Raw genomic sequence first — 22,039 nt, forward strand, 5'->3', positions numbered from 1 at the left:
AATTGTCAAGATATTTTAAAGACATGTTTTCACATGTTACTTGAACACTGAAAATGGACTGTGATGCCTGTTGGTCATGGTGCAAACATGATGGCTCATGTCTTGTTACTGCAATATCCCAGTCTTTGCATGACACACTGGTTTTACAGGCATGCATATGCTATAGGCCATACAGTGTGTTATGCACGGTACATGTAACAACAAAGTAATAACATATGCATCGATTAAACATTTCTGTACTTGTTACCTCATAATCGAAGCATCCTTTAAAAGATATTGCACCACTTTCTTGGATGTAGAATTCCACATTTTTAGTTGTTGGAGTGACAGACATGATTTTGTAATCAATGGTGGAATTCGGAGTTCCTGGTGCGTCCCTATCGATTGCTAAAACACCTACAATAAAACCACCTGCAAACAGATAATATAAAGAAAACATGACTTAATTTTTTAAATAATTATTATGTAAATGTAATTATTTGCTCATGTTGTTCCAATGCCATATAATTTATTTCAAAATTACTAGTCATTCTTTTCCATACAATTACAATGAGAAGGGACTGATTATGCTTCAAAAATAACACAAAAACACTTTCCTGCTCCTTAAACAGTAATGCATTGTAAAAGCAATGCTAAGGTCATAGAACTAATTAAATGCTTACTTTGAATACAAAATAAACATTAACTGTAAGTCATAAGATAAAGGCATTTATCAGATGTATAAAAGTATAAAAAGATGTATAAAAAAAAAAAAAAAGGTAAAAGCCATTAACTGCTGTGACTGAATAATTGAAATAGTCGATCGAGCAGTTGAAAAGGTCGGATATCTTAATGTTTCTTAAAATAAACATTTGTTCACAAATCAGACACTGGTACTTATAGGGACATCATGATTTTTCATTAATAATATATATCATTTTTTGTCACACAAAGCTTGTAAGGCATCAAAAAAACATTAAACACATACAAGTCATAAAACCACCTTAATTTTACTTTCATTATGCTGTTTTTTGAAACTTGAATCTCTTAAATCTCATTAAAGCAACATATATTTTTGTTTCTTCAGCTATAGGAGTAATTTTTCATGAAGGTTAATATAATTTGTATAATTATAATTTTAGAAATTTTCCATATTTTAATCATATTCATTTTCTCATGCCTTTAATGAATACACTTTCCTCATATATAGACTTTCAATTTCAAAACAAGTAAATCAGTAGTCAAATGTGTGAAAATGTTACCATTTTCATTCACTAAATGAATGGATCTGTAAGGTGTGGCAGAAATTACACATGAACATTTGTTAAAAGCAGAATAGCAGTGATGCTGTTACTCCTATTAAATTAGTAATAATGTAAAAAAAAAAAAAAAAAAAACTGTTTTAAGGGAGTTTCATATGTATGCATTTACATATTCATCTGCAATAAATCGTATGCAAAATACACATAATTACAGCTGATGAAAATGCTAGAGTTTAGCAATAATACTGACCTTGTTTTGCTGCTTCATTTATAGTGACGTCATAAACCCTTCTCTGGAATACCGGCGGGTTGTCGTTGATGTCCAGTATCTTGACTTCCATGCCTAGTTGAGTATCTATGGCCAAGTTGGACTTATTTCTTGCTTGGAAGGTCAGCTTTGAAAGGATCATGAAATTATTTTTAAACCTATTTATTCCTTTTATAATACCATCTAATAAAACAATCTGGTTCCACTTACCATCAGAACACTGTACTGCTCATAGTCGACTTTACGGTGGACTTTAATGACTCCTGTGTTCGGATCAATAGACAGGACATCCTTTGGGTCTTCATCCACACCTTTGCCTTTTAGCCTGAACTCCACTAAGTAGCTACGGTCCAGTTTAATCTAGAATTTGGGCAAAGGAATTTTCACAGGAAGGCGTTAAAGTGATGTTTTTAATGCAAGGAATTTTATGTAGTTTTTAATAATACATTTAAGCCTACTGTGCCGCATTATTTGATCAAAAATACAATGAAAAAAATAATATTATGAAATATTACAATTTAAAATGTTTTCTATTTTAATATATTTTTAAATTCAATTTGAATAAAAACTGTAATACATTTTAAAATTTAAATTAATTTAAAAGGCTTCAGTGTCACATGATCCTACAGGAAATCATTTTAATATGCTGATTTGGTGCTCAAGAAACGTTTTAAATTGGTTTTGCTGCTTTATTTGGTATTATTGCCTTATTCTTTTATCTTTTCTTTTTTTTTTTTTGAGAATTCTCTGAAGGTTTAAAATATTAAATTTTATATTATATAATTATAATTCATTTGAATTTATTTTATTTACATGAAAAACAAAAAAAAAGTGTTACCCTGTTAAACTCTCACTTTTGATAAATTAAAGACATACTCGCTGAATGTAAGTATAAATTTGTTTCTAAAAAGAAAAAGGAAAATAAATATATACTGAATATATAAATTTATCTTCCTGTTAATCCAATTCAAATTGCAATTTAGAATCCTTTGAATTGTTTTTGGGCAAATTTAATTCAAAAACAATCTCAAATTGAGAATTTTGCCCAACCAAGGCAGTAACCAACCCAGATCTTTAACCAAAATGACATACCACCCCAATAAAATTGCTTTGAATTAATACCTGCAGTACATTATTTGGGAGAAATGTTATTTACCTGCCCAAGTTCATAGGGGAATGGTCCTGGGTGTTCCTCCACAATGTCAAACGAGTCTATGATCCATGATCTTTTATGGCGTCTGAGAGTCTCCGTGCTGCACAGACAGATCATTCCCTTTCAACAGAAACAGTGTGTGTTATTTACTGTATGGCTATAAACATGTTACATGAATTAAGAGCAGGGGGGAAAAAAAATCTAAAGGTAAGACCTAGACCACCTCACCTAGATAATGTGAACATGGTGAAAAAGCTTTGTTTTACCATTGAAAATGCCATTCAATCATTAACATTCAGATCATTTTTAGTCATTTCTGTCATGAAGGCAGGGTCAAAGGACACATATTTTTGCGTACGTTTTGAGACTTTTTGAACTTGTACTGTATGTTTACCTGAGAGAATTCAAAGTTGTGAAACAGGTTTGGGAAAGGCTATTTAGACTCTCCTTTGTTGCTGTTTCTCAACTGACCCCCAGGAAAAGAAGTCGACAGGCACTTATGTTACAGGATTACACATACAAAAGCACAGACTTCCATAAAACGTCTAATAATTGTTGTTGTTGTTGTTGTTATAGCATAACAATAATGCTATTATTCATTTTATTTTTTCTGCACAGATTATTGATTAAGATCCCAACAATGAAAATATCATAACAATTGAGAAACCAATGAATTATTGGTTTAAATTAAATTTAGTTACATTTTACAATTGTATTTATTTTTTTCAGAAATATTCAATATGACTAAATTAGGTGCTGTTAAGGTAGAAATAACTCTGTATGGTAACAAAAGTACATTTTTATTGCTTTCCAAACAGTGTAAAAAGCAACTTAAACCAAACAAGCAACAGAATAAAAAAGACATTTTGATCTGAATCTTGAATTAACCTATTGAATAACTGTGACAACAGCATAAACTCTACTTACCACAAGCACCAAGTAGCGGAACATCATTTTAGCCATCATAATTTTAGTTTATAATGAGAGGCAGAAAGCATTCACACCGGACTCTCATCGACTCTCACGCTCAGACTCTGCTTTGAACTGAGAGCACAATCATACCTGTGTAGTGCAGAAGTACATGTAACTACACCCTGGGGCAGTGTTAGTTATACAGGACCAGTATGCAGTGTACACATTAAGACATTATAGAAAGAGACATTACACACGTTTCTATAGGGAGAGAAAGAGAGATAAAAGGAGAGTTTTACCACAAAAAAAAAATAAATAAAAAAAACACACACTATTTTTAATCAGTTGTTTTCCATTCCATCTAAACATTCTTACAACAAATTACAATTTGAGAAATTATTTGAGACTCAAATAAGGCTTAAGTAACACTGTGTGAAAATATTCCTTTAAAAATTCAAAAAGCTTTTATTTCTTATCCCACTGGAAAAGTGTCGTTTTAAGTATAAACCTAAAAAAAAATATTGCTACATTTCGTTAACATGGCAGTAGATTGATAAGAATAAATTATTGTGAAAAAAAAAGTTAGAAAGTTATAAAGTTATTTTGTTTAAGGATTTTTGTAGCACATTTATCTATTGTTAGCCATTAACATGGCTTCAGATTACATCCAAATCCAAATTATAGTGCATGAACTGCAGAAGCTGTCATTCAGGTCCAACCAGGTGTCAGTCAATCACTAGTTCGTAGGTCACACATGCCTGCGTTCACACCTGCAACATCTGCATTACTTGCCAGTGCCTATAACCATGAAGTGACCACCCTTATTTCACTTCAATAAGAGTTAGCTCACACAAAAATTAAATACAGCAGCAAAGTGACCATACCTGCAATCTCAAAAAAATAAAAATAAAATAATAATAATAATAATAATAATAAAAATAAAAAGGCATCGTGAAAAGCCTATACAGCTTTTGCACCAATATTCTGAAGTCATGCAAACGTGCATGTTGTGTTTATTGATGTCAAACCTGTTCAGTACCCAATCTGTGAAACCAAAAATGGATGCAAATGACATTTCATAGCTTGGACAAAAAGGTGGTATTGCCCTAATCTGACACATTTAGGTTTTAACATATACTCTTCTAATATTCCACATTTGTAATGTTGTATAAAGTGTATAAATTGTTGATTGGATCTTTTAAAAAAGAGTGGCACTCCTAGCCCGCCATGCGTGTCACTGTTTAAACAACAGATGTGTGACTGACATTAAAATCCTCTTATCATCGCATACATATTCCCAACCCTTTTTATAATCAACCATAACATGTCAAAATACCATTTTGGCAGCTCAGTCATATTTTTAGCCTTTTCTCTTTTGTTTGTCTTTGAATAACATTTGCTTGAATGACACCGCATTACATTCCTTTTATGAGGGGTTTGGTCGCGACAGCAAAGAGCAATCACAGTAACAGACTGATCAGGAACATTTTGTCACTCTTCACAAGTACACCTGCTTGCCTGTCATTTTTATGTGTCTAAATGTGCAGTCTGAGGTGAGTATTGTGGTTTATGTGGTAATGTTTGCCATTTAAATTACACAGATTCAGGCAAATGTCTACGTCACACATTACACTACATGTTACAAAAATATAATGCATTTCAAGAAATTCATACATGAGAGTCACAATAAGATTTCATTCTATGCCATCCTAAATGTTTGGACACCACTGAGTGAATTTGTTACTCGTGATTAGTGTTGGGGAAAGTTACTTTTAAAAGTAATGCATTACAATTTTGCGTTACTCCCTGAAAAAGTAACCAATTACGTTACTTAGTTACTTTTTATGGAAAGTAATGTGTTGCGTTACTTTTGCGTTACTTTTTAAATCTGGGCAGGGCTTGCTTCTTTGTTTTTAATATAAATCAGTTCTAATGTAAAAGCCCTTTTAAGCCAAAAGTGAAAAGAATTCACCTCAGGCTGCATCATCGAAGGTCAGCAGCAAAGACACTGGTTAATAAAAAGGGATTAAATATATAAAGGATATTTATTTTATTTAACATATTTAATTATTGCAGGGTTGCGTCATATTCTGAATTTGCATTGCACTTTTTTTATTTATTTTTAGGAATACTGAATCTGTTTTTTGCGAGTGAGATGAATTAATGCATGTTCACATTTAGTCTAGAATACAGTAACATCATGTTTACTCCCAATTTCCCGACAGGAGACTTGTCAATCAATAAATAGGGAAAAAGTAACAGGCGTTACTTATTTGAAAAAGTAACTCAGATATTTTCTTAGAAATTCAAAAAGTAATGTGTTACTTTACTAGTTACTTGAAAAAAGTAATATTATTACGTAACTTGTGTTACTTGTAATGCATTACCCCCAACGCTGCTCGTGATAGATGAAAGAACATTTTACATTGCTTTTTAGCTGGCATGTTTCTTTATTTTGATAGCAAAGCATAAGGTATTGTCGACATCAGAAGGAGAGACATACTGCATGATTAAAAAAAAACACACACACATACACACACAATTACCACAATTACAATTCTGACATTCTTAAAATACAAACCCGACACACCCAGTTTTAGGGTCAGCCTCACAAAAACTGTCAAATTCTTTTTTCTTTTTTTTTCTTTTTCTTTTTTTGGCTTAAAGCAAATGAAGTCTGTTACTGCTGTGAAAGTGGGTTATGCAAACCCACAAGTCAAGACGTGTCTGTAGATTCAGGGGCAACCAGGTTTAATTCTGGGCTGTCATAAGCCCATTCCCCATCATCTCAGTCCTACTTCCTTGTCTATTGTACTGTAAATAAATGCAAAGAAGTAAAAGCAAATATTTATTTATTTATTTTATTTTATTTTATTTATTGTGACAATTTTCACAAAATTAAACATTTTTTCCTCTCAGAAGCTCAAGAACAAAATCACATTCTTATTACTGTTATTAAAAATGTACAAACTTATTTAACACTTTATTTATACACCATGCTAGTATTTGGTGTATTGCCTTCTATGTTGGCAAAAATGTATGTAAAATAATATACAAAAAAAAAAAAAAAAAACGTAAATTGTTAGTTTTTTCTTCATCTACTCGTCAATAAATCCTCAAGTTGTTTTTTTTTTTTTTTTAAGGGATGCAACCACTTTATATGAAAACTTTTTTACGTAAACAGTGGCTTACACACATACACTTTTAAAAATAAAGGTGCTTCATGATGCCATAGAAGAACCTTTTTTGTTTAAATGGTTCCATAAAGAACCTTTAACATCTAAAGAACCTTTCTGTTTCACCAAAAGGTTCTTAGTGGCGAAAGAAGGTTCTTCAGATCATAAAAAGGTAAGAAAGAGATGGTTCTTTAAAGAACCTTTGACTGAATGGTTCTTTGTGGAACCAAAAATGGTTCTTCTATGGCATCGCTGTGCAGAACCTTTTAAAGCACCTTTATTTTTAAGAGTGTACATAAAGCGAATCAAATATAACAAACATGCGTTTGACAGGCAAGCTCCAATTAGGTTCTTTTTTCACATTTCAGCTTTGTTTAACATATTTGATGTGCTCTATGACATAGACACCTAAATTAAATCAGTTTATCATATAAAGTAATTGTGACTTTAAATAAACCACTCAGTTCATATGATTTAGTTTTACAAGACCTTTATGATCTCTTTGGATCTTCAAGGGAGGGACAGAAACATCTTAGATTTCATTTAAAATATCTACATTTGTGTTCGTAACATGAATAAAAGTCTTGTTTGGAACAAATGATAACAGTTTTCATTGTCTGGGTGAACCGATGTACAGAAAAAGCTCCATTTTCTTTAAGCAAAATATAATTTCATATTTTATTATTATTATTTTTTTAAATGTTTTTGTGAGACTCACTACCTTAATTCAAAACAGTGATGCATTAAGTCTTTCTATAGAGAAGCATCAGTCTTTGTAAAGAGCATCGCAACATAATGGTGTGTATTTCCAAACATATTTGCAAAGAACAGTGAAACATAGTAGTAAAATGTCACAAGTGGCAATCCAAATATGCAGTCAAAATGTGACGCTCCTAGTGTGATGTAATGAGGGCCTTGAATGAGTTGAATTTCACAAGCATTCAAAAAGGTCTTTGGTAGATTGATTTATGACTAAAACCAGTCTCAACCTAAACAGGATACACTTCCCAAACTGTCAGTAATGAGAAGGCAGGTTATAATGAGAGTCCAGACTGCTCTTTTGTGGCTTCGCTGGCTGTGGGCGACCCGGTTCGTACCAGGCTGTCTTCATGGACGTCCTCATCATCTGATTGGACGACGGGAGTGTTTGATCCGTCCTCATTGGAGGCCTGACTGTCACAGGTTGAGTTGGAGGAAGTGGACAAAATACGGGATTTGATCTCACAAGGGTCAGAAATTCTCAAGGACAAGTCGTTTCTCCGCAATCCATCCTCTTCTGTGTCAGCGTGGCCGAGAGCTGGAGAACAAATGGCTGTTTAATTTAATTGGACAGGACTACAGGACATTATATCTACAACATAAAATTTCAACATAAAATGTTATTTTTTCTCTTTAACTACAGAGTTAAAGTACTCTAAGCCATTTTTTGATTAACAGCGCATAGAAAATGTACTACCTGACAGATGTCACTGAAAAATCACACCTATCTTTGTGAACGCCTTAAGCCCTTTTCACACTGACAGTGTTTAAATTGCTGGTGTGTGTTTTTTTTTTCTCTAAACCTGTTAAATGCAAAACCCCACCTCACAGCCAGTTCTAAAGAAACCTGTGTCAATCACAATTACAAGTCGTCTTGTAATCCAAGGCTTGCTATATTTGTTGTGTCACATTCTTTAACTCCGGATATAAATTCAACTGCTTTGTATACAGGAAACAATGTGCATGGTTAGTTAACAATGTGCATTTTTACACTTTCTGTGAGTTTCAACATTAAAATGACATGAGCAACAAAGAATGTTAGCAATGTAATGATGTTCAGTAGAGTACTGCTTTATGCAAATCCCATGTGGGAATGCAGACAGTGGAGCCCATATTGCAGCCTATACTGCAGTCAAGCAGAAGCACCAACTAGCAACCTGTAGAAACTTGTTGACAGCTATTTAGACTGGTGTGGAATATGTACCTGGAAGAGGGGATGTCAGTGATCCTTCCTCTCCGCTGGCACTGAAGAAGACATCCAAGGCCTCCTGATCAGAGATGTCCATCAGGTCCATCTGTTCTAGCATATCAACGTTTACCTCCATTGATGAAATGCTTCCTAAGGGAGCTGCAGTAGGAAGGTCAGACACAGCATTTGAGATAAAAAGACAACCAATAGAGTTGTATATGGTGTATTTGGCTGCTTATAATCGTCCATTTGTTTATTTGTTTCATCTGTCTCATTATAAGACTTAGAATATTTTGCTATAATTATGTGTAATACTGATTTATTAATATTGATGGTAATGATGTGCGATTGGAATTCCGGAGCTAATACAGCAAGTTAGTTTCCAAAACAAAGGTTCACATATAATGTACTCACCCCATTGTCATCCAAGATGTTTGTGTCTTTCTTTCTTCAGTCGTAAAGAAATTATGTTTTTCGAGGAAAACATTTTAGCATTTTTCTCCATATAATGGACTGATATGGTGCCCCGATTTTGAACTTCCAAAATGCAGTTTAAATGCGGCTTCAAATGATCCCAATGTGGTTGTAAACGATCCCAGCTGAGGAAGAAGGGTCTTATCTAGCGAAACGATCGGTTATTTTCACAAAAAAAATACAATTTAAATACTTTTTATTCTCAAGCGCTCGTCTTGTCTTGCTCTCGTTGAACTCTGTGTATTCTGGTTCAAGGCAGTTAGGTAATGTCGAAAAACATCATATTTTTTCCCTCAACTTCAAAAATCATTTCAAAATCATCACTGCAGAAGTACCGACACTGTCTTTGCAAAGTGAATGTGCAAAGAAGATCAAACACCCTTAACAAAAAATGGTAAAACAGTGATGTAGGACGGTTTTGAAGTTGAGGGAGAACATGAGATGGGAGTTTTTCGACATACACTAACTGTCATGAACCGGAACAAAAACAATCCAGGCAGAGTAAGACAAGATGAGCGTTTGACATACAAAGTATATTATTAAAAAGTACATTAAAAAGTATATCATTTAATAAGACCCTGCTTCCTCGGCTGGGATCGTTTACAACCGCATTTGTGATCGTTTGAAGCAGCATTTAAACTGCATTTTGGAAGTTCAACATCGGGGCAACATATCAGTCCATTATATGGAGAAAAATGCTGAAATGTTTTCCTCAAAAAAAAAAACATAATCTTTATCTTTTTCAACTGAAGAAAGAAAGACATAAACATCTTGGATGACCATAGTTTGAGTACATTATATGTAAATCTTTGTTTTGGAAGTGGACTTCTCCTTTAAATGAAATGTGTAGCAATGATTTTCCCAAAAAAAGCTCCTAAAAATAAATATTCCTAAAGTTTTTTGTAATAAATGTATCAATAATTTGTCATAGTTTTAAAAAAAAATCTAAATATTGAGAAAATCACCTTTAAAGTTGTCCAAATGAAGCTCTTAGCAATGCATGTTACTATTTAAATATTAAGTTTTTATATATCTACAGTAGGAAATTTACAAATCGAAAAATCAATAATTTTGACCCATCCAATGTATTTTTGCCTATTGCTACACATATACCCATGCTATTTAAGACTGGTTTTGTGGTCCAGGGCCACATATAAAAATAGATGTATGTCAAAAAAAATGAAAAGATCCACCCATTTGTGTGCGTGTTCAAACTCACGTCTCTTATAATCTATCTGCAGGTGTGCCGAGGAAAGGTAGACATCCACATCGTGTTGAAAGACTTCCTCAAAGAATCGTTGTCTTTCTCTCAGCCTCATTTGCTGGGCTGAATCTGTGTCCGGGACTCTCTGAGCATGTTCTGTCTCCGCTACCAGCAACAACAAAGACAGTCACTTCAGTCACATTTTATATCAACACCCGGAATATTTGCTCACACTACATTTGTACACTTTTATACAAGAGTTACTTAGATAATTCTAGTCAAATAACAGACAAGAGGCACACTACAAGCCCTAAAATAAAATAAAATAAAATAAAATAAAATTTCACCAGCAGGGGGCATAAGTTACCACTTGAAATCTGTACACACTCAGTGAATGTTTACAGTTTGTGACACTTAAAATAATATCTATCCCTTGCCCTCACACTATTCATATGTCCATTACCTCATATCTTATCAATGCAAATCAAATTCAGACCTGTTTTTCACAGTTTTTGTTGGTTCTCTAAATAAACTAAACATTTTGAACATTGTTTACTTCATCCAAAAGTGTATGTGACGATACTAAATGTACTATGCTGGACTAAGACAAAATAAACATTTGTGGAATATAGGAGAATGTGTTAGAGATAAAAACTTCTTCTATCTGTTTGTTCAGTATTCTATGGCTTATTAGTTAGAGAGCTGATAAACCTTCTTCAGCCTTGTTTGACAATCTAGAATCATTGTATATAGGCAATGTGTGTATTAAACTTTTAAAATAGTTGATCAAATGCAGGACGGTATACAAACATGTGTGTTTGTGTGTGTGTTTCTGACTGAGCTACAATACTATAGGGACAGAAATTGTAAAAATTGTCATTTTATCCCCAAAGAACTTTTTTGGTACATATGTGATCCAGGACCACAAAACCAGTCTTAAGTAGCACAGGCATATTTGTAGCAATAGCCAAAAATACATTGTATGAGTCAAAATTATTTTCTTTTATGCCAAAAATCATTAGGAAATTAAGTAAAGATCATGTTCCATGAAGATATTTTGTAAATTTCCTACCGTAAATATATATCAAAACTTTTTGATTAGTAATATGCTTTGCTAAGAACTTAACAACTTAAAATTTCTATATATATATATATATATATATATATATATATACATTTTTTTTTTCAAATAGTTGTATCTCAGCCAAATATTGTCCTGACAAACCATACATCAGTGGAAAGCTTATTTATTCAGCTTTCAGATAGTGTAAAAATCTCAATTTAAAGAAATTGACCCTTATGACTGGTTTTGTGGTCCAACAATGGTTGATGAAGACAGTAAATAAACTAACTTCAAAATGGTTTTATGTGTAATATGACAGCATTCTTTGAAGTAACTTGGTAACCTTATTGAATGTGTAGTACAAGTTTTTTTTTTTTTTTTTAAATACCAATGCTTATTAGAAAACATGCCAAAAATTGAAAACAGGCAAACGTGTGTATGACTGTGTGTTTGTCATTTATTTGGCCTGGAATCAGAGGAGTTCGTCACTGGTCTATATACAGAGAACACGCAATGTGTGGTAGCTCATGCACAAGGATCTCCAAATAGACGATATGAGTCATCCGTCACCCTGACCCCAGGAACTTGCCCAATAAAAACATGAACAACCAGTTCCATGTTGGCTGACTTCATTTTAGATTTCATCAGATGCAGTAACATAATCACTTAATAGAGGTAAGTACATAAGCAGGCCGCATTCACTGTGTATTTTTTCATTAAGCAGAAACTCTTTACATTACACACAGGCAATAATCAAGCTAATTATGGGTTGCCAGTATGACATGTTCAGCCTGACATTTGTGTTTCACTGTCCTTGAAAAGTGACACACCAGCTCAGCTGAAATAACAGCCCTAAAGCTTGCACCACGGCTGTAAACTGTTAGAGAATGGCATTCTTTTCCTTTCACAAGTCATTAATACATCCAGCCTCACAGAGACAGTGTACCACAATCGACCATAATTAGAAGGCACAGGCTGAGCCTGAAATAATTGGATCTGCCTTTTAAACCTGGTCTAAAATAGGAATAATGTAAAGATTATCTGGTGTGTGTCTGGAGAGCTGACTGCATTTTCAGCTGCTTTCAGACGTGCTGTAGAACAGGGACGTTGTCCGAGAGGGATAAATGTGAACATTGTCTCAGGCCATGTGATGAAGGGGGCCCACATACACTGCCGCTTAAAAGTTTGGGATCAATAAGACTTGTATTTTTTATAAAGAAGTCTCTTTTGCTCATCAAGGCTGCATTTATTTGATCAAAAATACAGAAAAAAACAGTAATATTGCAAAATGTCATTACAATGTAAAATAATAGTTTTTGTTTTAATGTACTTTAAAATATAATTTATTCCTGCAAAGCTGAATTTTTATTAGCTGTTACTCCAGTCTTAAGTGTCACATGATCCTTCAGAAATCATTCTAATATGCTGATTTATTATTAGAATGATCAGTGTTGGAAACAGTTGTGCTGCAAAATACTGTTTTGGAATCTGTGATTCTTTTTTTCAGGATTCTTTGATGAATAACAAGTTAAAAAGGACAGCATTTATTCAAAATATAAATCTTTTCTAGCAATGTGAATCTACAATTTCACTTTTTATTAATGTAACATCCTTGGTAAATAATAAGTATAAATTTCTTTCAAAAAAGAAAAAAGAAAAATTTACTGACCCAACACTTTTGAACAGTAGTGTATATTGTTAGAAAACCTTGCAGTGTAGGTTTTCTATGATACAGCTTTATATTATATTTAATATCCTACATCAGGCTTGTATGAATATAGAATATAGAGGTCAAGAGCGAATACAGTGGTCATATTAGAGGTGGAATAAAGTTTTGATCAGAGACCCAGATCCAGCAAAAATACCCAGAGCAAAAATACCCAGTTTGGTATTTAAAGTAATAAGAAATTCTGATAGAGTATATCAGACTGCTTTATGTGTACTTCATAAAAATAAGTAACTATTTCACACACACATGTACAACCTAAAGGTGGACATTTTTAGAATTTTTTTTAGAATTATATGAAGTTTTGATCGTCTTTATAATCAAAATAAAAAATGTGCTTTATAAGGTTAACTTTAAAACAGACCAGGTATTTAGTACAGTGTTTATGAGCCATATCTATAGGGTGATGGAAAATATACATTCATACAGTATATATAACTAACTTTCCAAAACGAACTGCCAGATCTTGTTTATATTAGAGGCAGTGTGTATATCATCCACCATCCATGTTTGAGCAGATGTCTGAGAAAGATCACAAATAAAATCTGATTACTATCTAAGTTTGTCTCATAGGGTAGCAAAACATTTCTGGAGAACCTGGCCAAGAATGTGATGACTGCGTTTCCTTTTTATTTCCTTTTAAATAATTCATGAGTCATCACATTTGACAGGCAAACCGCCACAGTATGCAGTTGTGTAAGGTTTAGACGGGGTCGTTCTTTCTCGCCTGGTGGCGGCAGCGAGGACGATGGGAGGCATCCAGGGGCCACAGCGCTGCCACTCTGAATAACTAATCAGATCTGCTCTAGCTGACCAACGCAGCCAGAAAGGGCAAAGGAGAAGCTGGATGCCCCATTTATGTTTCTGTCTGACAGCATGTGTGGCTCAGCACAGTGTGTAAGCAGGTTTGTCTTAGTATTGGGCAACATCTTGAATATTTGATATATGAGATGGTTTATCTGCTATCTACCTTTTCCTTCAACACAGAAGTAAGACTTTGGGTGAGACTTACGGTTTATTATCCGCTATTGTGAAATAACGAGAAGAATAGCAATACGCAGTAAATGCTAATCATTGTCTTCATAACTAAGATAATACATTAAAATAATATGAAAACAAGCTGTTTTGTAAAGCTGAAAAATAGCTGGACACGTATGAACCTGGAACCCTCATGTATAATTTAAAGGGTTAGTTCACCCAAAACTGAAAATTAGATAGGACGTCGGCATTGCGCATGCACTGGTGAGTCTCGTGAAAACCGACGTTTGTTTATAAAAGCAAAAAAACAAAATTTCCTTACTTTAGCAAAGAAAAACCAGTCTCCTTTTGGTTTATATCGAAATCCTCTGACATTTTCCTTTTCAAAACCTTGTTTTGAACTTCTAATGTTGAACCACCGGTTTTCCCAGCCAAAAAACATTTATTTTATCCCCTGGAATGTGATTTTTAACAAGGGACCCCAATCAAAATGCGATTGGGAAAACCTGGCAACCCTGCAGCCGGCCCAAGCTAGATTAAAGTGACTCTTACGTTTTAAATATGTATATTTTTTTCTTACAAAAACACATCAATTTGCTACAGCAGGCCTTTATTCACCCCACAGAGCAACACCCACCCATGCAATGATAAAGCTTGGAAATGCCAGGATGATTTTTAATATATGATTGGATTTGTCTGAATGAAGGAAGTCATATACACCTAGGATGCCAGGAGGGTGAGTAAATTTTGGGCTAATTTTCATTTTTGGTTGAACTAACCCTTTAAAAAATTGGCAAACTGTCAATTTCAGTGAATCGATTCAACAAGAATAAATGTCAAAGTCATGCATACATATCAAAGTTTGGGGACTGGTTACAGTTTTTTTTCAACTGCTTACACACATTTTCAAAACTTTGCCTCTGTTTTTCAGAACTTTACACACAAATTCAAGAATTGCAAACACAAAATGAGAAATGCCTTACATCTCTTGCAAAATGAAGCACTGCATTCAAAATATCACAAACACATCTCAAAAGCAAACATTTGTCTTAGGTTGCTAACACCTGTGCCATAATATTATATTTTTGGATATATCATATACACACAGTTATTCAAAACCTAAACATCTTCTTTCATGAGCTCCTGTGTACATTTCTGTACAAGATTGAAAGTAATTGGCAGAGAGATTGAAACCAAGATTTGTTTTTTTTTTTTTACTGTAAGCATTTGTGGTTGTGAATAAAGTATTACACAATATGAAAGAAAAGAAATACAGTCAAAAGTTTTTGAACAGTAAGATATGTTTTAAATAAGTCTCTTCTGCTCACCAGGCCTGCATTTATTTGATCCGAAGTACAGCAAACACAGTAAAAATGTATCATTTTTACTATTTTAAATAATTGTTTTATATTTTAAAATGTAATTTATTCCTGTGATTTCAAAGCTAAATTTTTAGCATCACTACTCCAGCCACATGATCCTTCAGAAATCATTCTAATATTCTGATTTGCTGCTCAAAAAACATTTATTATTATTGTTATTATTATTATTATTATTATTATTATTATTATTATGTTGAAAACAGCTCAGTAAAAAATGTTTTCAGGTTTCTTTGATGAATAGAACATTCAGAAGAACAGCATTTATCTGAAATAGAAATCTTTTGTAACATATGAAATATCTTTATCCTTACTTTTGATCAATTTAAAGCATCTTTAAATAAAATTATTAATTTCCATTGGTCTTTTTATTTCAGACCAATGCTGATCTTTTCTTTTGATTTATCAAAGAATCCTGAAAAATTATAAATATTTATAATAATAATAAATGTTTCTTGAACAGCATACTAGAATGATTTCTGAAGGATCATGTGACACTGAAGGCTGGAGTAATGATGCTGAAAATTTAGCTTTTTGTACATATTACAATATATTAAATGTTAAAATATATTCAACTATAAAGCAGTAATTTTAAATAGAAAAATATTTTACAATATTACTTTTGCTGTATTTTGGATCACATACATGCAGGTTTGGTGAGAAAAAAAATACTTTTTACTTGTAGTGTATATCAAAACCAAACATAATTTTGAAAAGGTTAATTATTCCAAAGCATATTCCAAGGCCTAATCTAAAACCATGATTGGCTGGTGTTAAGTAAAGCAATGAGTGTTACACAACTAAAGAGTTTGTGTGAGGCACTGATGAATTAGTGTGGCATTTTGATTGGTTGTGTTTGAAAAAGGAAATCAAGATACTTTGTTAGATTTTGGTGTGTTACACAGAGAATTATGTGTTTTGTTTTGCAAAAAGAGTTTTATGAAATTGAAAATTGATTCAAACGCCGAAAATTTGCGTATGGTTTTGCAGATTTGGTGTGTGGTTCTGGTGTTTGAGTTTCAGGTTTCAGAAATTGTGTGACAAGAATAGATTTTGTGTGTAAGCAGTTGAAAAACACTGTAAATTTTAGCAATATGACATTCCTTTGTCACTTGAGGTGTAACATAAAGCTTACATCATATATATTCATCGAATATTAAAAATCACATTATATTTAATGCCAAACTAACTCTATTGAATCATATGTTAAAAAAGGTGAACATTCAGTGAAATCAGTGGAAATTTTGGAGTACTGTTCCATTTGTTTTCCCCATGCTTCACAGAACTTAAATGTGTTTTGTGTGTGTGTGTGTGTGTGTGTGTGTGTAAGTGTTATAAAAAAAATTAAACACTTTACGCATGTGGATGAAACATCCACAATAATATCAATAACATGCATTTCTAGAAAAAAAAAAAAAAAAAAAAAAAAAATGCATAACATAAAAATTGTGAATTTTCATTTCATGTCTATTTTGTGTTGAATAGGAAGAACATTCTTTAACTGTCACCCCCATATTTGAACATAGATGTGAAAGTGCACTGTCCAAACCTAAATTGTTATAATTCATAAACAAATACATTTTCTAATATGATTTTAAAGTACAATTTCCATTGTAATGCAATGTCCAATTTTAAAATAACTTTTAATTGATATATAATTTATGAAAATGTGTGAAAAAAGACTTTTGGGGACAAAGGTCAGAACTCCCATTATGATGTAGATTTCTGAGGTTTTAGACCTTTCCAACGATATATAGTTTTTCATGATTAGAATAGGATGTAAATGTAATATAGTGAAGTAAACTTAGACATCCCTCTGAGGGGATGGGTGACAAACTGAGATTGTAGCAACGCAGCAGGATTCAAATAAAAGCTTTATCTTGAGTAGCATTCCAAATGTCAAAGCATTCAACACGTAAACTTGCCTCTTTGAACCTTGCAGGCATCTCCTCTTCCATTTTTCCATGACCTTGTCCAAGTTTAATATTTAAAAACATACACCCGTGTTTATATAAAAGGTTGAGAAGGTTGAGGCACTTAAAACTCGACAGACTTGCAATGAATGGATATTGCATAACCACGGTGCTACGACTCGGTCCTTGACATCTGCCATGCGCATATTTGCTTGTGTGCATGTGTGTGAAGATAAAATGATGACTTGGTGCTTCTGAAATAACGCTGGGTTAAGTGCTTTGCTCAGTGTGTGTTTTATTCTCTGGCATTCCCTTCCAGTCAAATTGCATTTTCTCTGACGTGATCGAGAAAGAAGCAAGTCGGGGAAAATGCGATTTGACTGAGCTATTGTCCTTAGAAAACAAAATTTTGCTGCCCACTGTTGCACTTAGCGAAATGCCAGTGCAGTGGGCATGGTGTTTATTCAGGTCAGCTGGCAGGACTGGCTGAGCTCATGAGTGTTTCTGACCTGTGGGTCACATATCAATTTGTAGGCAGCAGTAAGTACATTCTGTTCATTTCATATTCTCTGTATTTTATTTTTGGTGTGTGCTAAGGCAAACACAGTTCTATAGACACAAATTGTCCTGTTCTAAGACCTCAAATCATGCTTTATATAGTCGCTTTATTAAGCAATCTGACTTACAATTTGGGTCCAAGTTCAATACTCTGTCATGACAACTCTAGTGAAAAAGAAGTACACAAAGAGTACTTATTATGGAAACATTATACTTTAAACGAATATACTTCAGTACCAAATGAATGTAATGTTGAATTATGAAATTATGAAATAAAAATCTACCATAGTTTAAATTTATATTAAATGCAAATAGCTGAACTTAAGAGTGCAGTTTTCACCCACATAAGTAAGACTCAAGTACGTAATTTAAAAATGTGCACTGCAATGTACTGGCAATCATTTATGGTAAAGTAAAATACACTTCAATCTCATTTCCACTGAAACATGCACGTAATTACTCATTTATAATGATGAAGTTGCACTTAAAAGTTGCACTTAGTGCATTTAAAAGAAATTTAATGTAGTATCAAATAATGCACTACAGTTAAAATATAATCAAGTACTTTGCACAGATTGGATGTAAAATAACTGTACTTCTTTAAAGCATGAAACAAGTCATTAAAGTTAAAGAAGAAGTTCACTTCCAGAACAAAAATTTGCAGATAGTTTTCTCACCCCCTTGTCATCCAAGATGTTCATATCTTTCTTTCTTCAGTCATTAAGAAATTAAATTTTTAGAGGAAAACATTTCAGGAATGTTCTTCATATGCAATGTCCAAAATGCAGTTAAATGCAGCTTCAAAGGGCTCTAAACGATCCCAGCTGAAGAATAAGGGTCTTATCTAGCAAAACGACCGGTTATTTTCTAAAAAAAAAAAAAAAAAGAAATTACAATTGATATACTTTTTAACCTCAAATTCTCAGAAACATTCCTGAAATGTTTTCCTCAAAAAAACGAAAGAAAGAAAGACATGAACGTCTCTAAATTTTTGTTCTGGAAGTGAAGTACTCCTTTAAATCCACCGAAGTTAGTCTACACTCCTGTCTGATTTGTTTGTCGGACAGAACGGCGGATTTGGCGTTATGATTGGTCAGATCGCCTGTCAATCAAGCTGTTTGCGAAAGGTCAATTGATCAACCACTGTTTTCTAACAGGACTGAATCAGCGATTGATTCAATGTGAATGATTCCATCATGAGGCTTTCTGCCCCTGCCCCAAATCATCCAATAAGATCATTCATAAGGCGAGTAAACAACCACATGAGGATGAGATCACTCTATTTTTCTCTTCCTCTCTCAGCCTCGTCTCTTTCTCACATCCATGCCTCTTTTTCAGACTATGTTGTCCATTCACACAGCATTAGGCCGGGAGGGGTGAGCAAGACTTGCTGGATCAAAGCAGAAGAAAGGCGGATTGTCTGTAAGGACTGATTTGTCATTCCCTCCGTACAAGGCAAAGCTCTGTTTCCACCCCACCCAACCCCCAGCTTTCTTTGTCACTGTGGGTCTCGCACTAAAGCATTCTGGGAACATGATCCAGCAGGGTACCGGACAAGGCACAGCATCCATACAGGCCCTCTCAGAGTCATGCCAACACTTTCCCAACACTTTCAGTTGCTTACCACAGGAATGCCTTATATCAACCTCTTCCAGACATCTCACCCAAAACACCAACATTTTTCTTCTAGGAGGGGACTTTCAGAAGCATTGTAGACTATTGCAACGTAAAACCGGTCCGCCACATCCCTCTGAGGACAGTTTAAAAACAGGACATGGGAAATGAACTTTCCAGATGAATGATTTATAAGTTCATGTGTTAAACCTCAGGGACTAGAGTGCAAAAGCCTGATTTACTAACTAAGAAACCATACCTTAAAAATATGACTAAAAATGCAGATACTAGCCTCTGCCATTAAGGAATGATTGTACCTGCTTTTGGCAAAAATATGGTAACTTTGGAGCAAAAATGGCTCCAGATTCTTGGGGTTTTGAAAGAAATGGAGATTTCAAACCCACAAACCAAAAGGAATCTTGGATGAAGGATGGTGTTCGGCTGTAATTACAAACTTTCAATGGATTACTTCACCCAAAAAAATTAAAATTCTGTAACACATTACAGTCATAGAATTCCTTAAATCCATTAACATCCTGCATTAGTCACCATGAACTAACAAGTAAAAAATGTTGAATGTTGAATGAAAAATGTGACCCTGGACTACAAAACCAGTCATAAGGGTCTTTTTTTTTCATCTGAAAGCTAAATAAATCAGCTTTTCATTGATGTATGGTTTGTTAGGGCAATATTTAGCAGAGATACAACTATTTGATAATCTGGAATCTGAGGGTGTAAAAAAAAAATAAATATAGAAAAAAACTTTCTCAATAATTTTGACCCATACAATGTATTTTTGGCTTTTGCTACAAATATAGCCGTGCTACTTAAGACAGCTCACAAATTTGTATCTGTTAATATTATCTACTGAACCTGAGCTAACGTGAACTAACAATGAAGAGATGTATTTTTATTAACTATCATTAAAAATAATAATAAATAAATAAATACTGTAACAAATGTATTGCTAATTGTTAGTTAATGCTAGTTAATGTATTATCTAAACTAAACTAAGAAAGGTTATTGTAAAGTGTTAACCAAGACTTTATTCACCTTCAAAACACAAATGAAAATATTTGTATTTATTTTTTAATGAAACCTCAGAGACGTCCCTCTATTGAAAATACAGTCCACCAAGACACAAAAGGCACAAAAATCTTCACATAAACATTGATCAACACATACATAAGCACATGTCCTGAATGGAATCTCAAAGTGCGTCTTGACAATTTATTCTATGGCCATATTTATAATTTAGCATGGCCTTGACTGCCTTTGTGCTTTTATGAAATGGTTCTAATATACATTAAACATATGAAGGAAGCAAATTTTCATTAAAACATTTAATTGTGTAAATGGATTGGCATCTCTCTGCTAGCGTCCTTGACATAACAGAACATTGCAATGCAACAAAAATGAAGATCTGCTATGGTGCTTCACGATGATGGTGAACAAGTGTTTTGTGTCATAGCTGTTGGCGTGGATTTTAACATTTTTTAAAACTGGTTCAATGTGTTCTTCAATGGGTTTTAAGAACATATTGGTCATGGTGAACTCACTATAACACACCCTCAGATTTCCCTTCAGCTATTTATCGACTGTAAGGAATATACAACCATAAGTATGTTAGCTTCAGTGCTAAAAACACAGCCACAAAACCCCACAAGGTACATATCTGGGATGTATATGTAAAAGACATGGTTATTGTACATGGGCAAATAAAACCATTGTAAATAAACCATGGCAACCACAAATTAACTATCGTTGGGCTACAGTTTAACCATGGAATTTGTAGTAAAACTGTGGTTATACAATTAATCCATTGGTTACAACAGTTTTACTATAATAAAACTAGTATGGCTAATTGTCTATACCTATGTGTCCTACAAGTAAAACAAGCTGATCTAAGGCTGTTATCACATCCGTGTACTCCTTGGGTCATCACAGTTATGTAACGCTCAGTCTCAAGCACAATGTGATGATGTCACAGCGCTGTTATAAAAGATGTCATGTCTACCAATGTCATGAACTGTCAGGTCATTTGCATCTGCCACTGTTGGTTAGTGTTGGTTAGTGCTTTACTGATCTCTGATCTGCTGCGCTTTCACAATGCCATCCACCAAACTGCAGACAGAAGCGTGCTACACTGTGCTCAGATTAACAGTCGTCATTGTGCAGTTAGTTCTCATTATGTCAAGGGTGATGTTAAAGGTACCAAAAGATGTTTCTTAACATATAATAAGCTACACATTAAACTTTTTTCCTGATCCTGCCACCCTGCCCTTAACATCAACATTTTTTGTCTGCTCTACTTATATATCCGTTGCAAAAAGTTTTTAAAAAGCATCTCTGACTTAAGCAACTACATATGAGGTGAGGTCATGCTTTAGTATCTTTCGTAAGTATCTTATAACTCATTACATTTGATTTAA

The 22,039-nt window shown here is 33.6% G+C and overlaps 1 protein-coding gene across 1 annotated transcript in view; it reads right to left on the bottom strand.

Moving 5' to 3' along the window:
- Positions 1 to 22,039, bottom strand: part of cdh27 (cadherin 27) — a 31,463-nt gene that overhangs the window by 4,870 nt on the left and 4,554 nt on the right. The window contains exons 2-8 of the mRNA XM_051122685.1: positions 10,392 to 10,541; positions 8,714 to 8,857; positions 3,590 to 8,047; positions 2,666 to 2,782; positions 1,720 to 1,869; positions 1,492 to 1,636; positions 248 to 411 (exon numbers count right to left, since the gene is read on the bottom strand). Of these exons, the coding sequence (XP_050978642.1) occupies positions 248 to 411; positions 1,492 to 1,636; positions 1,720 to 1,869; positions 2,666 to 2,782; positions 3,590 to 3,628 (615 nt within the window). The 5' untranslated portion in view covers positions 3,629 to 8,047; positions 8,714 to 8,857; positions 10,392 to 10,541. The remainder of the gene's footprint in view (positions 1 to 247; positions 412 to 1,491; positions 1,637 to 1,719; positions 1,870 to 2,665; positions 2,783 to 3,589; positions 8,048 to 8,713; positions 8,858 to 10,391; positions 10,542 to 22,039) is intronic.

This window comes from Labeo rohita, chromosome 11, assembly GCF_022985175.1.
Source record: "Labeo rohita strain BAU-BD-2019 chromosome 11, IGBB_LRoh.1.0, whole genome shotgun sequence".
Lineage (NCBI taxonomy): Eukaryota > Metazoa > Chordata > Actinopteri > Cypriniformes > Cyprinidae > Labeo > Labeo rohita.